Source organism: Myripristis murdjan, chromosome 21 (assembly GCF_902150065.1).
Source record: "Myripristis murdjan chromosome 21, fMyrMur1.1, whole genome shotgun sequence".
Classification (NCBI taxonomy): domain Eukaryota; kingdom Metazoa; phylum Chordata; class Actinopteri; order Holocentriformes; family Holocentridae; genus Myripristis; species Myripristis murdjan.
This window is the reverse complement of record NC_044000.1, coordinates 16,492,680-16,515,222: the sequence shown is the minus strand read 5'-3', so window position 1 is coordinate 16,515,222 and position 22,543 is coordinate 16,492,680. Positions and strand designations below refer to the sequence as shown.

Here is a 22,543-nt window from a genome sequence, read left to right as displayed (position 1 = left end):
AAAAAATAAATCATGATTTACATGGGGTACATAATACATGAGATTTCAAACCCAGTAATAGCTTAGCACAGAGTGAAACAAATGGCTTTATGAGTGACTCATGCCCAGACAAGGGAATGTCGGGATGTTTTGTACCACCCAAAAAACATTTACCCAAAGCTAACACCAAAACTAATGTTTTTCTGGGTGACTTTGAGGCCAGTTTTCCTATAGGGGAGCCCCACTGCTGAGGTTACCCTGGATAACCTCAGGTGTGGCAGTGGGAGGGTATTGGCTGAAACTTTAGCTCAGGATCTTAACAGCAACTAAAGATTCATTCATTCAATACTAAAATAAAGCACTATTGGAAAACGTTTGCTCTATAAATCCCTCTAAGAAATGCCCACCAATCTCAGAGGAAGATACCAACAGGCTGGTGGTGCTGACGGGTTGCAAACTTCACATAGTTATTGTCAGTAAAGGATATGTGACCCAGTTCACTACTTTAAATTACTTTTTTGTTCTGATATTGTTGCTCTGCTCAGACTAAAGGAATTGATTGTAAAACCTGATATTTCAACATGTAAACAAATAAACATACAGACTCAGACCCTCATGTTGTGCATTCTGTTAACTTGTATCATGTTCCATTCATTAAAAAAAATAGATAATGGCATAATGGCATCATGAAGAGGAACAGCCACCTTAAGACAGACTCACCTAGATGATTTATATTAGTATTGAATTGATTGCTGTGGGGTCACTAACACATGGCAGAGACCCATGCCAACACAAGTTTGTGTACAGGAACTTTGTGGGGTGTTTTATGGCTTCTCACTTTAACAGACGAAAAAGGGAAGGTGAGTTCACTTTCTTTTTATAGGAAACATTACACTTTATTCAGGTGACATCATCGTGTGTAGGTGTTAATTCATCTCAGCATGAGTGATGCCCTCACTGTTTGCAAGAAAGTCCCGCAACACTTCAAAGGCATCCTCAAAAACACGGCTGTCCCCCTTGACATAACTGATTACAGCTAGCCTTGATTGTGTGTGAGGGGCATTTAGTCAGGTAAGCATCAGTGAGTAACTATATTAAGCCAATACATCTTGCATTGTAAAAACTACACTCAGTAATGTCGTGTTCCTAAGTCCTTTAGCATGCTTTATTAGGCAGCCTCGAGGTGACCATTATCTATCAGCCTGCTCTGCATAGCTCTTAACTAGGACAATGTGGATCTCTTGTAATGCACCATATGAAAAAAATCCCTCCCCTAATCTATTTTTCTCCAGATAGACAAACCTTGATGCTGATTAATGGTAGTTAAACTCACAAGCACTCCGTCAATGAGATTGCGTAGGGATGGTAATGTATTGGAGTCATTAAATACGCATCATTCTTTTGGCATGAAATATGTTGACCCCAACCTGATTATATACATAATTAAAACTGCTCAACAGTTCCTGAGCACAGCGCCACAGAGCAGAAAGAGAGGGAGCAGGTCGACAGGCAGGAGTCACGATGATACAGAGCGGCCACGTCACTTATTTGGGTCATTTGTCATTTCCACCAAGCATTATTTCAATGCATATAAATTGCACATTTTATCAGTCACCAGTTGTGACTTCGGGTGGAGAGGATTCAGTGTACAAAGAATTCATGAAACTGTTAAAATGTTATTTTGTCCTCGTTGAATTGGCAGCTGAAATGATTTTATATTTTTCATGGTCAATCCATGGTGACTGAGGGTGCATTTAAATGCGTGCTTGAAAAAGATGAAATCACAACTGTTTGTTTCAGTTTAAACAAACCAAAGCAGCTTCACTCTGCACTGAATTTACTCAGAGTGCATGTGCTGCTGTGACACATTACTAAATGCATGTATTAGAATGGCCAAACTTTGGGGTTTGAAAATAGTGAGGCATGATACAGTGAGGTCAATACTGTCCAGGCCGGCCACTGCAACACTGGGTCTTGCTGTTATGACCAGAGAGCAGAGCGGCAACCCACAATGAGGCAAGATTGCTTGGACAGAAATCAATACCACCATGGAATGGGAATCAGAAAGCATTGATAGCAGTGTCGGGTCCTTATCGGTCGCCTGGCCGCCCTAGCAGGGCACAGCAGAGTGGAGAGCTATCCAGAAATCAGGACTGACGCAAGAATACCCCAGACCGAACACACCCCTCAGTGATGCTCCCATCGCTATCCCTCCCTATCAAACACTGTGTCATCCACGTGCTGTAATCCATCTTCTCCAAAACAATTAATTTTCCTTACGTGTCCTCTCCTTTTCCTTCCTTGTGACAGAAAGGAACTAAGGCTCCACAGGCTGCGGGGAAGATCCACACGGACTTTGAGAAGGGCTTCATTATGGCGGAAGTAATGAAATTCCAGGATTTTAAAGAGGAAGGCAGTGAGAGCGCTGTCAAGGTGAGCAGTCAGGGTGCCAGTGGAGATGAGGGGAAGTCTCCTGTGATCAGTGGAGCTGACAGTCACCACACAGCTCCTACTGCAAACTGCTCTTCACCTTTACTCAGGGGAAGAAATTACTGCACACACTCCAGCACCACTCCTGACAAGCCAGCTGATTCTGGCTCTAAACACTGCCATTCTGCTCCAGCTGTGCATATCTTTATCACAATGTGCCTTAACTGGCTCATGGTAGGTCTCACTCATAGCTCAGCCCAGTCTCTCAGAGGTAGCACTTCTTCACCTCGCCAGGCGTTTATCAGATCTATAGAGTGCGCTGTTAGCTTAGAGCTCTCTGTTGCCAAATCCCCAAGCCACCATAGGCATGTGACAGTGATATAAAGAGGCAAGTTAAATAAAGTGTGAAATTCCTCATATAAGGACTGTTTCATGGGTGAACAGCGCAGAAATGTGACTTGCATATATCTTCTTTTTATAACCGGCAAGTGTTTGTTTTGACCTTTTTTACTGGGCTGTGGCTTTTACACGTGCACACCCCTGTCAACTATAATAACTGATTTCATGGTGAATTTGTGAAGAGCACTAAATACAGCAGGTATTACGGCGAAATGCTCAAAATGTTGTTTTTCCTCACTCCAAGTGGCAACATTTCAGTTTGGCATCAATTCAGTTTCAAATTAGCAAATTGTGAATTAGTAATTGAAGATTGGAGAGCTAATAAGTAGTTGTTTGAATGCACTCTGGGATGCTTTTCATGTCAGAGGTGCCTTTTTTTGATAATACTGTTTCTGTATTGACAGAGGTAAGAAATTTCACACTAAATCAATTGAATTAAAATGACTCTTACCTTGCTGTTGGTGACATCTGTGATCAGCAGTGGTAAGCCCTGATATTGCTGTTGTACAAACATCCTATTATCACCACCACCAGCTCCCTCTGCCCACTTACAGAGTCTAATAATCCAATGACAGTGACACACAGGGATCTACAATGTGTTATTGAAAGGACTGGAATGGAATGGAAGTATTACAAAAACATTTAAACCGTTTTAATATTCAAGCCTTTTTTTAAGTATATTTAATATTTAATTCATCGGCAGTGTATTGTTCCCACCCTTCATAAGCTGCAAACAGAGGGTGAAATGTGTCGGCCTCTGGGGGTTTCCACCATTGTTATCCGGCGTTAAGATCTGAGTGTCAGGTCCTTACTGCATGCTCTCTTACTAATCCCTTTTTTGGGCTTCATAAGAACATGGAGCATTTCTGACTGTGGCATTAAGGTCGATGCTATTTAATGCCAGTTGTGGGAATAGGCTGTCTGAATAGGGCCAGTGTATGGGGATATCACATTATTAGTAATCATATCTGCTTAAGCCAAGCTTGCTGCTCCAGATGGCTGCTTTCAAGTGCAAATGAACCAGTTAGACGTGTCTGGTTTAATACATACTCAGGAATCACAAATAGCCATTGATTTTTTTTCCTCCCTCTCTCCCTCTCCAACCAGTGTTTCTGGTGGTATTGAGCTTGGATTAAATGGTCTCCTGAGCCTTTAAAGGGACATTGATTCTTCTAATTAATTGTGCGCTGTGCAGAACCAGAATGCATAAACCTGTCCATATTAGCACTTCAAGTCAATTATTTTGAGTTTGTGGGAAGGAGAACAAACACTTATTGTATACAAAAGAAATGTTAGAACTTATTTTGTTTCCTTGAGGAGTGCAATGATGCTGTAATCAAAGAGTTATTAACATTTTGTGCTCGTGCATATAAAACTGAAATGGGCAGAGGAGAGGATTATTCACTCAATGGGAATTTAGACAACCCTTGAACAAAACATGGATGCAAGTAAGTGCGTGTGGGTGTGGATGTACATGTGTGTGAGAGTGTGAGTGACAGAGGGTGTAAGACAGGGAGAGAATGTGTTTGTGTTTGATGTTTACAGTGGAGGTTCAATTTGTTTAGAGCAGATGATATTTGTATAAACCCATCCTGCTCTGTCATTTTATTATTATTTATTTTTATATAGGCCTGTGTATATTCATATTCAATTATAAATGTGATAATTTATCACATATTTTATTTCTTATTACATATACATATTTTGTTTATTAATTAACAACAAGTATTTTTTTTTCTATTTGATATCTTTCAGGCTGCAGGGAAATACAGACAGCAGGGGAGAAACTACATTGTTGAGGACGGAGACATCATCTTTTTCAAATTTAACACACCAAACGCACCAAAGAAAAAGTGACTGAGGAATAATGGCTGTACTCTACTGTTAACTGTTAAGGAACTGATCTTTTTTTTTTTTTTTTTCTATTTATTCAAATTGCCGCCTACCATGCCACTAAAGCCTCTGATGTCCACTGCCACATTCTCACTGTTTGCTTTCTGTCCTGTGGTATTGAATCTCGCCTTTTCACCAAAGCACAGGTTCACTAAACCCTGACAGCTTTGCTATTTAAGATCAGGATCGTCCCCCCACTCCAAATTGTAGCAGCATTTGAAGAAGCGTATTACTCTCCAGATACTTCATTAATCTCCATCACTGGTGCCAGCACTGACACAGCTGACAGCAGGGACAATGCCACCTGCTCCTCTCCCCCTTCTGCAGATAATGCATGTTTTACAGTAGCCCAGATGTCTACACTCAATAAAACATTTGACAAAACCAGTCCATGTGTGTTTTGGGATGTCTGTATTGAGTGGGGTGCTGCATGGGGATGGTGATAGGAGTCCTGCCGGCCACTGATTACAGAATTAAAAGACACAACTGACACTGGCTGGAGCAGAGAGGGACCATTATAATTATATCCATAAAGCGGTTCTTAGTTGAGAGGGTGAATTTGATACTGATTGTTTCAGGAAAACAAAATGGTCAGTTGAAATAATTATTTTAATGTGTCTGAGTTAGCCTTTCATTTGTGAGCGATGAATATGTGTGCTCTACAGTCTCCCTACCCGACTGCAATCATCAAATGCAGACAGAAATGATATCTTTGTTATGTTTACAGTTTTCTTACTCCCGTCCCTGAACAATGGAGACAAACAGCACCTTACACAAAAAGAAATATTCATTTGAACTACATTTTCAGAAAAGTCTTCATTTCGTGATATTCCGTATAGTAAGGAAATAGAAGTTGAAACAATCCACAAGCACAAGCAGAAAACGGGTCCTGTGGTCTGAGGTAGTGTTTTTCTCGCCCCTATACTTTGTGTGTAAGTGTTTGCGAAGCGTTTATGCTGATGGAATTGTATGGCTGCGGCTGCAGTGCTCCAAAGTTAGATTGTATTCACCATGGGAGTCACAACACAGAGCTGTAGATCAGCAGTGCTTAGCTGAATATCATGTATCTATTAATACTGCAGAGAGCAAAATGGTCTTTTGATGGGAACAAAAAGATTGAATAAAAATGGTCATTTTTACCGGGATAGTGTTGCATATACAAGTTTTAGAAAGGATGTGTTTTCGGAGCAAAGCCTGCACCAGCGCCACAAAGCATAGTGTTTGTCATGGAAATAAGGCAGATTATAGAATTCATGGTTTGAGATCCAAAGAAAAATGTAGGATTGTGTTTATTGTGGTTTGATGTAAGAATAGGCAGATGATGACACCTGAATCAGACAGCATTAAGCTTGCCTTAGTTATAGGTTTACCATTATCCTTTGATTGTGATCACTCACATACATCATGCGGCAGACACAGGAAACGTGCACGCTTGCAACATTTACACTTACCATGTACTGTGTTCATACAACAACTGGGTGCTTTTGGTTGACTGTTTTCTAAGCGAAACCATCCAAATCCTCTTGAGAGCACAATTGGGGCTTGAGACAAAAGTGTTTTTACATTCCTCTGGGGGTGGTGGTGTTGGCCAACCTAGAAACTCCACATAGAAGATCATTCATCTGCTGCAGTTTTGAGGCTCACGGACTGACAAGTTGTTCCCTGTGGTCTGGATCGGAATATTTTGTTGTTCATAAAGTGACAATAAATCTTTTCAGGAACAGTAATAAAGCTATTTAGAATCATGGAGATGTTCCATATAGGAACAAAACACCACAAAAAGTCCTCTGTTCTTTAATTATGTCTTCGGTAGGCTGTTCAGGACTTGATACCAGCGGCCTTGCTATCACGGGAGGGACCAGGATTAATCAATTATGCGCTCATTTGATGTGCTGTTTCTATTGGATTGCTTCATCTGCCCTCATCTCACTGAACAAATTTTCATTACATATATATGCAATATGCTATGTTCAATATGCTATAGAAGTATTTAATCACGATATCAGGTGAAGTGCAGTAGGTGGATTCTAAAAACAGGCAAACTAGGCCAGCTTCTTTCAGAAATTAACTGGCTTACACTCCAGAAATCAGCAAAATTCTCTGTTGGTACAAATGTTCTGTCAGCACCATCAATCAAGCGGTGCCATTCTGCCCACAGGCAAACCACAGTGGCACCAAACCAAGAAGGGCATAGAATGGAAAGCCTGCCTTAAAGAGTACACACATAAAAGACCACGGCCTGCTGTTGTAAATCACATGCACACCAAAGAACACTGAGAATTAAAAAAAGAGTTTATGAGTTATGACAAATAAACATATAAATAACTGAGGCATTTTTCGGAGCAGTAACTATGCATGAGGGATTTGTGTTGGGAAATTCCATGGCTATTATAAAAGTATTGTATCATATCATTACAGAGAGGAAACTAACCCTATTTTGGATCACAATAAACTCTTAAAAGTGAGTGTTATAATTACCAGCATTCTGTGAATACCCTGTTCAACACTTGTAGATACATGAAACAGACTTAAAATCAGTTTGAATAATTATTTGCCTAAAATGACAAATGGTTACTCTTTATTGATGCATGTTTATGCAATAGGTTCACACCAATTCGTGTCATACAATCATCATATAACCTGGGTTTTGATTTACTGCACTCTCCCTCGGGGTGAGTAAACCCTGCCAGGACAATGTTGAGTGAAAAGAATGCCATCAATGGTTGAGAGGAGTGTCTCAGAAAGGAGTGTTTAACGCATAACCAGAGGTTGACAAATTTAGTACCTTGTTTGCATCTAGTCTTGTTATTGTAGTAAATGCCTGAACCACAGGATGACTTCATGTGAGGTTATCTGTGCAACTAAAGCATTTTTTTTTTTTTTTTTTTTTTGCAACAAGTTTCTGATATCATACAGCAAAAATATGAGTTAAGCATCAATATGAACACCCAATATGGACAATAATGTGTCTGCATGTGTGAAACAGACCACAAACTCTATAAAAGCCTGCCATGCACCTGCCTGTGACTTCAACCCAACGCTAATGTGCAACTGTTGACAGATCAGCGCAACACGGTGTGATTGTTTCTGTCTGCACTGGTGCTTCAAAGTTGTCAGTAACACACATTTGGTATTCCGTCCACACTTCTCCCTGCTGCACCAGTTTCAATTTTCTCTCTGAGGTCCCATTTACAGTGTCCCACAAGGTGCCTCCAGCCGGGCAGTTTCTCTCCATGGGGTCACTCTCTCTTGGACTGGCCTTCACGAAAACAACTGTCAGTATGTTAATATGACACACTTGGAGCCATTGTAGACCCTCGCTCCTCTGATCCCTCATATTTTGTCTTCTTCACCGCAACATGCTCTCATCGCTGACTCTGGAGAAAGATGTTGAGAAGAGGCTTTTGCACTGAATAATGATACTTTGATTATTATTCCTTAGTACTAATTCATGTTGTGCACCTTTGTTTAGAAGAAATAAAAATGTATTTCAATGTTACACTTAAAAAACAACCTAGAGGGGTGTTAGACATTTGCATGCATGCAGTGAAACTGACATAGATGCCCCTTTTTGCAGCCATGTATCTATTGTAGTGCATCCTCATAGATGTATTGAAACTCCCACTGGGTAATTGCTTCGCACATTCCTCTCACCAGGTGAATTCAAGGTCTGTCAATACAATCTTATTTCCTCTGTCTACAGATGTACCTGGAGACAAACTAACACTCAAAGGTCTGAAGACAAATGCTCTGGCAATTATACGTCTTGTGTAGGCCACTGTGTCCTCCAGGATGTTGGATTTGGTGGGGCTATTTGGAAATTTGACTTTTCCCTTTAACTTGGAGGTCTTTGTTGAAATTGCTGATAAGTTTCCAAGGGCTACTGAAGTAAGACAGACATAGCTGCAAGGTTTTTCTAAGGCTGTTTCCATTGGCCTGTGTTTACCTGACACTTGGATTGACAGCAGAGTGATTGGAAATATCCACCATTCACTGCCGTGAGCTCCTGAGTGCAAGGAAAGTGCTTTTGTAGTCTGGCTGTAATGGGCCAAGTTTGAATTGAAGGTTGAAAGAAATAGCCTCACTCCGGTCGCGCACTGTGAGGAACTGACACACCACAAATAATACTCAGAAGTGGGGTCCTGATAGCATCACAGGCACAAACCATGTACAATTGCATGCAGGCTCTCATTTCAATACAGTTTCGCAATGCTATAATGCTGAATATCAGATGGTGGAAGACATATCCAGCCAAATACAAATCACATTTCTGTCTTGATTTATTTATTCCAGACAGTCAACTCAAAAGACATCTTAATAATGAGTTGCTGATCATTTTATTATTCTCGGATTGAGAAAGTGCCACTTTTAAGACATTATTATGCACATTATCTACTTGGCATGAGAACATAAGAGCATACAAACTCAAAAGAGTTTGATTTGTGTTTGTGCCACAAGAATAACAAATTAGTTATTCTTGTGGCAAGACTTTATATTTGTAACAGATTAACCTTGATTTCCAAAACCATAAATAAATAACACGATACAGAGAAAAACATTGATTAATCTACTTGCAATATACCTTGTTTTGGTGTTCTGCAGCATAACTAGTTGGGAGCAGATGAGGAACTTGATGACATCTGTTGGCGGGGTCAAATCACCAAGAAAACCCCAGTATTTATTTAGAGATATATGGAAATTGCTATGTTTGGCGTGGCAAAATTAGTTGGATGCGTAAGGTAATGGGTCCAAGTTCCATGATTACCGGGTGCCATGATGATGTCAGAGGTGGAATGGCTCAGTGGACCATCAGAGTGGTGTGGCTTGGGAAAATAGTGATTGTGATAGCCAAGCATGACATGTTCCTTTCAGCAGGGTGGTGAGGGTTCGAGCCCCTGCAACCTTAAAATCGTTTGACAGGTACCAAACCCTGCCTGATGACACATTTTTCTGCCCATTTTTTGATCATCTAATGCTCACAATACACACACGTCTTAAATCCAAAAAACAGCTTTAATAAACATTGTTCTGGCCAGGTAGCTGTCCAGTCCTGCAGGAACTTCGCCGCACACGCTTATGGACTTTTAATGCAAGCATTCACTTTTCAATGAACAGTTTTGACGTGTTTTTGACAAATGACACTTGATGACGACAGTAAAGAGTTGTCTTAAAAAAATCATTGGTCATTTAAGTATAAAGATACATTGTGTCCAAACTGCTGCATCCTCATTACCAACACAGTTACGAGCTCCAAACTGAGGAGGTAGCATAAACAGGAAATGAATTCAAGAGAAAGTGATTGACAGCTCGCCTGGCAAATAATAACACGGGACACAAAACTGTTATCCAATCGCCTTGAGGAAGAACGGCGGGATTTCCTGCGCGTGACGCAAAAACTCTCAGTCAACACTGGAGGCCCCACCCTTTGTGTTTCCTATCGCCCGTCAATCAAAATAGAAAAAAATCTTGACAGTTATCACCTATTGCTGCGCGCACACAATCAGTATAATTTGCTGATCATGTCTGGTGGTGTGTGACTATCCAGATTCTCCGATTTACAACGAGTCACACAATGACTGGTATGTAACATCCATCTCATTCTCAGCCCACGGAAGCTAACAAGCTAACCTAGGGCATCCTCAGGCTAAGTTAGCTCGGTAGCATGCTAGCATTCATGCATTTTCTTAATTATCGCCTGCTAAGTTAGCAGTAGCCGCTAATGTTAAGCTTGTTAGCTTAGCAGGCTAACTAGCTTGTTCTGAGCAGCCCAAACTAGCAAAGAGTCGTCACATCATTGTTTTGTACGGCTCGGTCCGTCTAATTTGCGTCAAGCGGTGGTTTCACACTTGACGCTGGAGGTAAACCCGCACGATTTCGTTAGTAGCATGTTTGTTGTCAAGCTAACATTAGCCCTACCGCTGTTGTGCTTTTTACATAGCCCCAGAACAGCCAGTGAAGCCAGAGGAAATGGCTGCCTTGGACGTGGACAGCAGTCAAGGCGACTTTCTGCAGCAGGACAGTGAGAGAGGAGATCAGGTAACGTTTCGCTCTTGGTCTGGCATCTTTACACACCGTTGCTGCGTTTTCAGTAATTGAGTGGTGCTTAGTGAAGTTCACACGTATCAAACTTTTTGCTAGCTAGCTATAAACTTCCTACATGGCCCGGACTAACGGCCACCCACTTTCTTCCTTTTAAACCCGCCCCACTGTGGGTAGGACACTCAGCCGTCACCGCTTGACCTGCTAGCGACTACCTGCAGTAAGGTCGGGTCACCATCGTCAGAGTTGGATAGAGGTGCTACCGCTGATGTGGTAAGTCAGTCAGCACCTGTGCTAGAATTGATCGACCTAAGGCACAATTGAAATCTTCAATCAAAATTCATAATCAGAAAAAAAAGTGGTGGCGGAAGTGTAGCTGTCAGGGTGATAACGGGATGACCTCTTGTTGCTAGGAACTTTGAGACATCCACATGTTGGAAACGCCCACATCCAAAATCATTTTTTACTTGTCTAAAATCAGTGATATGTCACATGTCCTGTAGCTGATATTACCATTGAAGTAGTGCTTCAATGGCAGCTGGTTGTGTTTATGGCGTTCAACTGGGCTGCATGATATGGATAAGTTTCATACCTCTATTTACACCAGATATCTTGATAGCAATATGATACACGCTAAAACTGTGGGTTCACACTTCTGAAATTTTAAATGTTGCAATACTGAAAATCAAGCATTCTTCAAAAAACAGCGTAATGCCATCAAATGGATTCAGAAAATGCATTTACTTTACAAAGTGTTTCATTGATCAGAACAGACCAGTCAAAGTCTTAGGCTAACCCCAACCCTTAATGTGCTATCGTCCATATTGTTGCCTTTTGAGATATTAATATCTCACATGTTAACGTGTAGATAATGATAAGACAAGTCATGTCTTGAAGCAGCATAAGCTGGGAGATTGTGTTATTTAGACGTCAGTAGTGTCTTATTCTATATAGCACCGGCATGAAACTCATTACTAATTACTCGCGTGCAATTGCCAAACTCATTTGAGGTTGCCTAGTAGCCTTTGGATTAGGTGATGGGCAGACACATTTTAAGTTTGGAGTGTAGGGCCTTAATCTACTGTGTAAATCGCCAGCAATGACAAAATAATCTTGGCTGTATACATGACAGATCTAATGCAAAGAGAAGCATTACTGCTGATGAATGTGGTTTGAATAGGCCAGCCACTATTTTAAGTGCACTATTGTGCACTCCAATAAAATGGCTTTCCCATGGCTCAGATTGTAATAGTCAACAAAAAAGAAATGTAAGATGACATGTAGTTTGACTGTAGGGCTGTAACTAAGGAGTATTTTCATTATTAATTGATTTATGTCTAAAATGTAAAATGTCTATAAAAGCAATGGCCACTGCCTATCACTTCACCAGAACCTGAAGCAGTGTCTTAAAATTGCCTCTTGTTAGCTGCCAAAAAAATAAATAGTATTAATATTCTAATGATATGAAGTGGAGAAAATCAAGCATTTGTGAACCTGTAACTAGTAGATGCTTGGTATTTTTATTTGATGAATGATGAAAATAGTTGATAATAATTTTGATAATCAATTAATTTTCTTTCAATTGGCCAGTTGGCTAATCAGTTAATTGTTTGATTTTTTTTTTTTTTTTTTTTTTTTTTACATTTGACCATTAAATAGCAGAATGTTTATTTGTCAGATTGCTTGACCTCCACAACATGCATGATGCATGTGTTTTGGTTGTTGGCTGGTTTTTGTCGCTGACTCAGAGCAGGCAGGTTGGGAGCATGCTGCCTGGAGGGCCGTTATAAAACAAACAAACTCTGCCCAACCGGCACATCTCCACCTGGCAGGAAACCCTTAAACACATGCACCCAACCTTGTTTAGTTTATATACCTTTAGCACAGGTGTGCACACAGAGATGTCCTTTTTTCAGTCTATTGTGTGATTAAAATTTCAAGAAAGCATAGAGGCTTCAAAAAATAATTTTCACAAAAATGTAAATGAAAGAAAATGTAGAGTATATGAGCAACATTTGTATGTTTTTTTACGTTTTGTAAACCATCTCACAACCCCATAATACCAGAGTCCTCCAGTGGTCCCTGCCTCTGTATTGAGAACAAGTGGCATTCAGATAACAAGGTTTTCCAGACACTGATCATATTTTGGTGGCCCCTCTAGGCACATTAACAACCACCAAGTTAAATGCTGGCTTACAGTGGTAATGTAAGCCAGAATCCATATATGTAATTTCTCCTTAGTTTTGTACATAAAAAAAAGTTAGTGGACTACAGCGGCTATAGGCCTAATTCATTGTGCCTATGATGCAGCGCATTGGTCAGTCTTGTTGAGTTTGTGCCAACATAAATCATTTAGATTGGCAAAGTATGAAACAGCCTATTGATAGACTTGATGCTATGTAAAAGATATAACTTATTTGTAAAAAGCTGTTCTTGAATTTGCTCCACAAAATTAGCAGTAGTCCAGTACTTGAATAATGATGTTGCAGCACAGTGTTGACCCATATTATTATCTTACAGGTAATTGAGCAAAAGCTTTGAGCTCCTGAACAAAGTCACTGAGATTGCTTAAAGTCAGTAAAAATGCAACCAAAATATATATTTTTTAAATTGTGTCAACTCCATCAGTATTCCAATAGATCAAACAGAGGAATAAGGCACATTTCACACACAACTCCCTTTCCCCCGCTGTCTGACTAATTACCCATTAAGGCTGGCTGTACCAATTTCAAGTGAAAGTAGAGATAAATGCAAGAAGGTTTTCAGTAGACTGATGAGTTTTTAATTGAAGCTACATTTAAGTGGTGACTTGTGATCTTCTAAGAAGTAGTCATCCAAACATTGCATTGATCCTGAAACATTATACTGTTACATTTTATATCCTTAAAAAATATATGCACGTTTTTGAAGTAGCTGATCATACTTCAACCAAGAATAAAAGGATACAGTCGTGTGAACCACCAGCACCAAACAGTTTTTTTCCCTTCAAAACTGTGGTCTGTGAAGCAACTCTTGAAATATAAAAGGCAGTTTATCACCAGATATTGCAGAATAATTGGTTTGCATATTGAAGCTGATTCATCTAGGACAGGTGAGCTGGTTTATCATTGCGATTTTCAAATGTCAATCATTGTCTTCCTCAGACGACAGACCCTACATCTATACAGCTGACTGGGACTGATAAATGGGAGGTGTTAACTCCCACAACAGCAGCGAAGGATGATTCTGGAATGATACAGATCCCGAGTCAAGGGATATTAACGTCAAATGGACAGTATGTTGTTCCTCTCCAGAACCTTCCAAGTCAACCAATCTTTGTGACGTCGGGAACGGATGCCTCGTCCGCCAATTCAGTGCCTAACATTCAGTACCAAGTGATTCCTCAGATTCAGACAGCTGATGGACAGTTGAGCTTCTCCACATCTGCTGTGGAAGGAGCTACTCTGAGTCAGGATGCCAGGGGGCAGATTCAGATCCTGCCTGATGGCAGCCAGAGTCTAAGTGTGACATCAGCTGCAGACATCCTTAATAACAACCAGAACCTCATATCACAGACTGGTCATGTCCAGCAGATCCAGGGAGTTTCTATTGGCAGCTCCACCTTCAACAACCAGGGTCAGGTTGTCACTAATGTGCCTGTGGGTTTGCCCGGGAACATTACGTTTGTTCCTATTAACAGTGTGGACTTGGACTCCCTGGGTCTCTCTGGTGCTCAGACTATAGCAACAGGGGTCACTGCTGATGGCCAACTAATTATGGCTAGTCAGCCTGTTGATGGCTCAGAGAGCCTGGAGAAGACTGGTGATCCCCTCTCACAGACATTATCAATAAATGAGTCAAATGCAAATCCGGAGATATATGTGCCAACGTCTTCCTCTCAGCTGCCCGAAACAGCAAGTGAATCAGGGCTGCTGACACAAGACACTTCATTGTCATCAATGACCACAGAGCAAAGTGACACAAGTTCTGCTCTCCCGGAAGGCTTCATCCATCAGAACCAGGTGCAGGACATCCAGGCGTCCTCGGCTCAGTCCATCATCCAGCTGCAGCAGGTGCCCGTCCAGACCAGCAATGGTCAGGTCGTGCAGTCGGTGGCAGCAGGGGGGCAGAGCTTACAGAATGTGCAGCTGATCAACCCAGGGACCTTCATTATCCAAGCCCAGACAGTCACTCTGTCAGGCCAGATCCAGTGGCAGACCTTCCAGGTGCAGGGTGTGCAGAACCTGCAGAATCTCCAGCTGCCCACCACGCCACCCCAACAGATAACCCTGGCTCCGGTCCAGACCCTGTCCCTGGATTCCAGTCCGGTCAGTATCGGCACAGGGCAGATCCCTAACCTGCAGACGGTGACCGTCAACTCAGTGGCCCAGCAGGAGGGCGACATGGACAGCCCTGGAGGTACACAACCTCTCTCCATTATCAAAACATATATAGGACGCAGCATATAGATGATGAGTCTTGAAGAAGTTGCCATCAGTTGAAATTTATGTCATCGTGTTGCCACTGTAGCCTATCGATCATCTTTTGTAGCTTTAATTATGGTCCTCTTGGAAGACATGCTTCAGGCTGCTTATTTATCTATTTGTATTGGTGTTTATCTTTAACACTAGATTTTTAATACTTCACTTAATCTGATGAATAAAAATGCACCACATATACGTTTTGCCCATTGTAGGCAAAACCAGGAGTTATCCTACAGTTTAAAATTTTGTAGCTTGTAACTTGTTGGTGTAACCTGGTTTTGGATGGAAGTTGATAGATAGGCTGGGTCGTTTATCAATAGATTGTTTAAGGATTCCCTACATTGCGAACAAAACATTTTTGCATCTTTGATAAACACTAATTCATAGGTCTGATTTAGTTCAGTGTCAGTTTGAGGGAAAGGCGGTACTAAGCTGCTGTAAGAATTGCAGAATACCTGGTGGATTCCAGCTAACTGGCTAGTCGTTGGTCGCAGCTATTCTGTCAGTGAAGAATAAATAAATAAATTGCAGGAGGATTAGGGCTTAGCAATTTTAGAAGCATGTATTGTACATTCAGTCCTTTGCTTTAAAAGTTCTGTTGTAGCCAATTGTTAAACAGCTTGTTAGCTACTACTCTGTGTAGTTTACCTACATTTCTGTTTGCTATTTTTTGTACACACACATCCATATTATTCTCTGGCAAGCCAACATTACTGTAATTGGTGGAAATTCTTCTTGTTTTGTGAGTGCCAACTTCTATAGCTGTTTTGGAACGGGTTTGAAGCAAACCCTCCTGGAGCGCTGTTATAGTTCAGACAGAGGAGAATAACAAGAGCAGCTACTGTCTACGTTATCATAAACCAGTCTCAAAATATATATAAAACCCATTGTTTAGTTGTCACATGTTGTCACAACATGTTACTAAAGTTAGGAGTGGATAAAACTCCATTAATTCAAATAAAAATAGTGCCTACATTGAACCAGAAGTGTTTTTAACCAAAGACAGCCTGCTACAGTTGCAGAATAGAGCTTCAAAGTGACATAGAAAGCTGCTGGTATCGGTGAACACTCATAAGTGAGTAGAGACTCTTTTGCCCGCAAGTGGTATCAGCAGATCTGGCACAAACCTACCATGAATACTCATAATTAGATTCAGGATTGGTTTGGCATGAAGTCAGAGGTATGAAGAGAGGTGGTGTGCACGTGTGGGTGTTTGCTGTTGTTGTTTCACAGATAGCTCAGATTGCCTGTAGAAAATCAAACTTAATAAACCAAGTCTCCAGCCATTTGAATCTTAAGCACAATATTAAATTTCCCACATTTTCAACCTGTAATTTGTATGACTGTATTCAAGAAAATCTTTTTAAAAAATCATGACCTTTTAATAACAAAATGTTGTAAACAAAATTAGCGCTGTGCAAGGGGGTACGCAGATAGGTTTTTTGTAGCCAAGTGAAATAGCATTTCACCCACAGTAGCACATCATGTAAAGGTGCACAGCAAGCACAACTAGAAAAACAGCAGGATAGCACTGTAACAAGCTGTTGTTATTGCTGCAGGACATAGATGGCCTGTCATGCACAAATAAATCATATTATCCAAACATAATAATCATGTTAAGGCATGCTTGATGTCTGAGGTGCTTACTCACCTGTAGTGCGCAAAATATTTTTCACAACATTAGCGTACAGTATGTTCTGCTTTCTGTCCAAACTGGCTCTGATCTGCGATTGTAGGCTGTGAAATGCCAAATAGACAGAATACGGTCAGAATTCAACTGTTCATGACAGACAGATACACTAATAACATTCTGCTGCCATAAATTTAAAATCATTTTTTGTACACCATATCGTCAGCTGCTTGTCTGGTATGCTTTTAGTATATTGTATTTGTTTTTCTTTATGCCGGTTGTTGTTGTTGTTTTTGTTGAATTACATTTGAAATGGTGATCAGCCAATCACTGATAGCCTGTTTATCAGCAGATTATGGTCAGTGGCTAATGGATCGATGAACTTGTAAGATATAAAGAGCATCTCATTTTAGCCTGTAGTAGATACGTTTTATTTGGAACCCCAACATATTACTTTTGTTTTAGATTAGTGTCAACTTTATTGTCACTGTAACTACAGAGCCAGGGAAATGCATTTAGCATGTAAACACAAGTGCAGCATAGGAGTAAACATGTTACTGTCTCTTTTAAGAAGTGTCAGTCATCTCTTAATCTCAAAATGGAGATTTACTTGTGAAATTCCCTGCCACACTGTCAGGGAGTTAATAATTTATAATGTTAAAGCATTTTACAGTGAGTATTTGCAGGCTATTTGGAGCACCATGATCAGTGTTTGTATTAGTATTGTTGAATAAATTGATTCCTCTGCCCTGATTGCCCAGATATCCATATAAAGGAAGAGCCAGACTCTGAGGACTGGCAGCTCAGCACTGACTCCACGCTCAACACAAGTGATCTGTCCCACTTGCGTGTGAGGCTGGTGGACGAGGAGGATCAGCTCGGCCAGGAGGGCAAGAGACTGCGCAGGGTAGCGTGTACTTGCCCCAACTGTAAAGAGTCTGGTGGGAGGTGAGTCCGCCAGACTGGCACTTGTCATTTTGAACGCCCACTCTGTAGTGCTACAGCTGCTCGGGTGCAGCTTCTCATCTCTATATGTGAAAGGGGCATGCAGAGATCCTAACCGCTCGTACCTGTGTTTCTCAGAGGATCCAGCATGGGGAAGAAGAAGCAGCACATCTGCCACATCGCAGGCTGTGGGAAAGTGTACGGAAAGACATCCCACCTGCGAGCACACCTGCGCTGGCATTCAGGGGAGCGGCCCTTCGTTTGCAGCTGGATGTTCTGTGGGAAAAGGTTCACACGCAGTGATGAGCTGCAGAGACACAGGAGGACACACACAGGTGCCCCCTTTGCTCCAGTAATGTTGGCACATTAGGAAAACACCTGAATGGGCTGTGATTTTATCATGGGCTGGCTATGAGTAAAATTTGTTAATTTTTAGCCATGTAAAGTATAAGTCACTGTTCATCCACTGTGGATTTAATTACTAAATTTGGTAGCAGAGGCAGCACTGGGTTTGCCTAGCTCAGGTTTGAATCAAAGCTCATAATTGAAAAACATAGCAGAATCTCACAGACTTGGTAACACCACCCCCCACCCCCACCCCCCATTTGGGGGATTTGTGTGTTCTGCAACCTAATTTGCATCATTATCTGCAGGATTTGTTGTAGCCACTGAAAATGTTTTATAACTGCCGCCAGTAGCATGCTGCACCTGCCAACAGTTCCCCACCCCCACTGGGATTCTCCTTTAATGTGAACACTCTTGTTGCGCAGCCGTGTAGCTGCTCGCCTGATCTGTTTCTCTGATCAGTTTTTGTGTTTTATATATTCCCTTGCCGTTCCCATTATCTTTCACCATGGAGTGAAATTCGTAGCCAATCAGAATGTGTTGCTTTTATGCAACGAGCAGTACCCTGTTAAATATCCAGTCAAATAAACGAAGAAAACGTACTTTGACGTCTTGTACCCAACCATGCTTTAAAAAGGGACACAGCCACCCAGATTCATTACAAGTAGCATGTCATCACACTTTGATATTCACAACTGGTTCCCACAGATAACTTTGCAAGTGGATCATCATAAATTTAACCCTGATATATTGTAATCAGTGATACAGAATCAATCACATCCATTATAATTTTTGTTAAAGACAAGCTGGGGTGACATTCAACAAGTAACAAAAGAAACAAATCACAGCGTCTTGTGCAAATTTTCTTTACCCCCTGATATATTAAAAAGATCCCCTTGAAAAGTGCCAGGGTACCGTTTTGACCCTCTTCAGATTTATCCAGTGTAAACACACACTTATCTTTCAAACTATGCTTTTCTATCTGGCAGGAGAGAAGAAGTTTGTCTGCCCTGAATGTTCCAAGCGCTTCATGCGGAGCGACCACCTGGCGAAGCACATTAAAACTCATCAGAACAAAAAAGGCGTGAACTCTGGTAGCGCTGTGGTGGCCTCGATGGAATCGGCGGGGTCCTCAGACAGTATCATCACCACGGCAGGCGGGACCACCCTCATCCTCACCAACATCCAGCAGGGCTCCAGCAACGCCCAGGACATCCTGGCCAACGCAGAGATCCCTCTCCAGCTCGTCACCACCGTAGCAGCCAGCGAAGTCATGGAGTGATTTACACCCAGCTTATGAACTTCTACAACCTCTCTCATATACTCCCACCTGCATTTTTATTCAAGTTTGGAAGAAAAAAAACAGTATATATACATATATATATTTTAACACGAAAATAGTCAATCCATGTGCATAGGCAGTCTTTTTAATGAGGAATTGTGAGGGGCAAAAAGAGGATAAAGGTGGAAAAAGATGTGGTTGCAGTACACACACAAGGAAATGCCTTATTTTGTACAATATTGTGTAGTTGGAATTGTAGGATGCTGTTTCATTTTGAGGCTACTTATTTGTTAATGATGTGTTTTTAATGGGGGGAAAAAGGAAAAAAAAGAATGGTAATTTGAGCAATTTGCTCCTGCAGGTGTAATGCCTTTGTTGATAGTATATTCTGATGATGTCCTTGGTTGGCAAGGTCTGCTCCATATTCCTTTGAGCAAAGCAAAATTTCACAACAGAGCTAATTTTATTCAACTGAAGTAATGTTATTGCTTACGTCCAGATGTGTCTTCATGCAAATTTATTTGTTATTAATTTTTTATATTATGTAGTTATGATTCGTTTTCAGTGTCCTCCCCTTGTTGTAGTCTTTGCGCTTGTCTATCAAATTGGCAAGCCCTCCTTCCCCTATTTTATTTACTCACACCTACCATAATTTTGCAGGTGAAAAGAAAAACAATCATGTAAGTAAAATGTTTTGTATAATAATTCCTCTTGAACATATACAGCTGATATGATGTGCATTGTTTGCATATCAGATATTTTGACTGAACAGCTATTTATAGTAGGCTTTGCATAGAATCTGTGATATTAAAGTCCAAAATTCTTTAAGATGGCTTTTTCATCATAGGCAGTTCATGTGTTTTTGTAAAAACTTTTTTTTTCACTCTTTTGTTTTTCTTTTTGAGTAATTCAAAACAAAAAGTTGCATTGTAATATGAAGAAAAAAAAGCCATTTTTGGGAGGTAATTGCCAAATTTGACTACAAACTCAGGGTGACTTGGTCATGCAGTACTGTGTCATAGTGCATACTAGAGTAAATCTCCCCTGTAGCTCCTGAGGCCATTTCGGGGTGTTGTGTTAAGAGATATTATTTGATGGACCAAAAGCTGAGGTGAATTAAGCTGTCACCATGTTAACTATGCTTGTTGAATTTGACCATGTTTTCTTTCCTCTTCTTTTGTTTAAATTAGATCAATCCCCATCAACCATAATCAAGTAGCGTCATCAAATTCTTCATCAGTGTCTCACTCAATCAGCCCCGTCAGGCAGTGGAAATGGTTTCAGTGTACTGCTGGAAGCGGTACTCTTTTTAACAACAGCACTGTTCTCATCACGTTCATTTTGTCGTTAATCTTTTTTGTATGAAATATTTTGTATACTTCCAAGAAACTGTTCACACTCATTGTTAGTAAAAACAGTGTCTATGTCTTTGTGGTGTTTCTTTTTGATTGGAATCTGTTGGGTTTCCCTGTTCCATATTGTTTGTTCTTGATTTTTATTTTATTTTATTTTTATTATTTAATCCCTCTCCCCCATGTTAAATTGAAAAATTCTGAAAGTATACTCTTAGCAGTGACTTTACTGTTGGAATGTTGTGACATTTAACGAGCACTAAGTTTGTGGGGGGGTGTTTTTTTTTCAAATGGTATCATATTATTGACACGAGGTCATCTGCAGGAGATTAAACGATACCCCAAGTAGTAGATGGTGAGACGCTGTTGACATGCTCTTTAGAGTTTATTTCATAGTGTCACCATATGTAGTAAGCACTGTAGGTTTTATTCACTTTCAAAAAATCAGTTGATCTAGCTTCTGCATAAATGTATGTCAATATAACGTCAATATAAACCTTTCTGTAACACTTGAATTTCCTTTTTTTTTTTTTTTTTTTTTTTTTTTTTTTTTTTTTTTTTTTGCTTTATTTAAAATTCATTTTTAATTTGTATCATGGTTGTACAATGTCCACTTTTGAGGGCAGCTTGATATTTCATACTAAAATGACTAAACATGGACAATTACCAAGTTATCCTGTTTTGCTCTTAAGTTTTGGAACCTTTAATTGTTTTTGTCTCTTCTGAAAGACTTTTCCTGCCTGTCAGGTGGTTCATTTGTTCCCCAGCGGCACAGACTCTGAGTTAGTAGTCCAGTAGATGTCACTGCAGCCAAGGGAGCAGCATGAGAGGTATGTTTGACCCCTTGACCATCCCCTGTGGCGCAGCTAAGTTGAGGACAAGTCATAGAGGCCAACAGGAGGTGTGGACCCTAATTTAACCAGAAGTTAATGTCACACAGAAATGTCATGACCATATTCTGCAGCTGGAGCACAAAGTATTGTCTCATCGTGACTTTGAACATGATATACAGCACTGTCTGAGACACAGGCTGTTGGTTTTTATGACCTGGAGTCATTTATTGACAAGTAAATATCAAGGAAGCCTTATTATTAATCTGCATTCCCTTGCTTTTCTCTTCAGCTCTGGTAAAAGTGTCCACAGAGTGCCTAAAATTTTTTTTTTCTTTTTTTTTTTTTCTTTTTTTTGTTGGTCATAATGCTTTACAAAGAAATAAATAGGTAATTGCTTGTTATTGTGACAGTACATATTAAACTAATGAATTCCTGCTATTGCCAACCCACTCCAGCCGCACATATCACTATCTTCACTTTGTACACAAAGTACCACTTTTCAAATTAGCTATTATTTCTACTGCCATTTTTCGCTTTAAGATTGCACTCAAGACAATTGTATGGAAGACTTAGAGATGCATTATAGCCCACCTGGTTTTAGTATCTGTGAACATAATTAAAATGACACTGTATGAAAGCCTTTATCTGGTAAATCAGAGTGAGAAGCACATGCTTTTTGAGTCTTAGTCAATTTGCTGAAAACGAGTCAGAAAATGTGGTCTGTAACATTAAAAGGACTCGTCCATTTTGTCGTACCTTTCATTTGCATAATTTAATGAATTCAATTCATTGTAATGCAATACGAAGTGCACCAGGAACATAGAATGACAGTTTGAGTTAATGAAATGTGTTAACGGTATCATCATTTACTTGTATGTTAATTAGTCCAATTAATTTCCCCTGCTCGGTAATCTGAATATTGTAATAATCTTTGCTCCCCTGCAGGAATGAAA

General features: G+C 40.4%; 2 protein-coding genes across 3 annotated transcripts in view; both read left to right on the top strand.

The window, feature by feature from the left end:
- The window catches only part of LOC115379886 (obg-like ATPase 1), a 43,578-nt gene extending 38,522 nt beyond the window's left edge, over positions 1–5,056 (top strand). Inside the window, exons 11-12 of the mRNA XM_030080844.1 lie at positions 2,290–2,412; positions 4,564–5,056. Coding sequence (XP_029936704.1) covers positions 2,290–2,412; positions 4,564–4,665 — 225 coding nt within the window. The 3' untranslated portion in view covers positions 4,666–5,056. The remainder of the gene's footprint in view (positions 1–2,289; positions 2,413–4,563) is intronic.
- Positions 5,057–10,104: 5,048 nt separating this feature from the next.
- On the top strand, positions 10,105–22,039 carry sp3a (sp3a transcription factor). 2 transcript variants are annotated; one of them, XM_030080769.1, is made up of 7 exons: positions 10,105–10,280; positions 10,640–10,737; positions 10,918–11,013; positions 13,884–15,138; positions 17,595–17,781; positions 17,917–18,113; positions 19,113–22,039. In XM_030080769.1, exons 1-7 carry the CDS (start codon positions 10,274–10,276, stop codon positions 19,403–19,405), a joined length of 2,133 nt encoding a protein of 710 aa, XP_029936629.1. In that variant the 5' UTR covers positions 10,105–10,273; the 3' UTR covers positions 19,406–22,039. The 2 variants fall into 2 exon arrangements, with proteins under 2 accessions (XP_029936629.1, XP_029936630.1); XM_030080770.1 differs by lacking the exon at positions 10,918–11,013.
- The last annotated feature ends 504 nt before the right edge of the window (positions 22,040–22,543 follow it).

Excerpts from the sequence above, each read along its gene's own strand:
- sp3a (XM_030080769.1), top strand. Across the intron at positions 11,014-13,883 it reads GAGGTGCTACCGCTGATGTG|ACGACAGACCCTACATCTAT; the intron begins GTAAGTCAGTCA and ends TGTCTTCCTCAG. Across the intron at positions 17,782-17,916 it reads TGTAAAGAGTCTGGTGGGAG|AGGATCCAGCATGGGGAAGA; the intron begins GTGAGTCCGCCA and ends TGTGTTTCTCAG.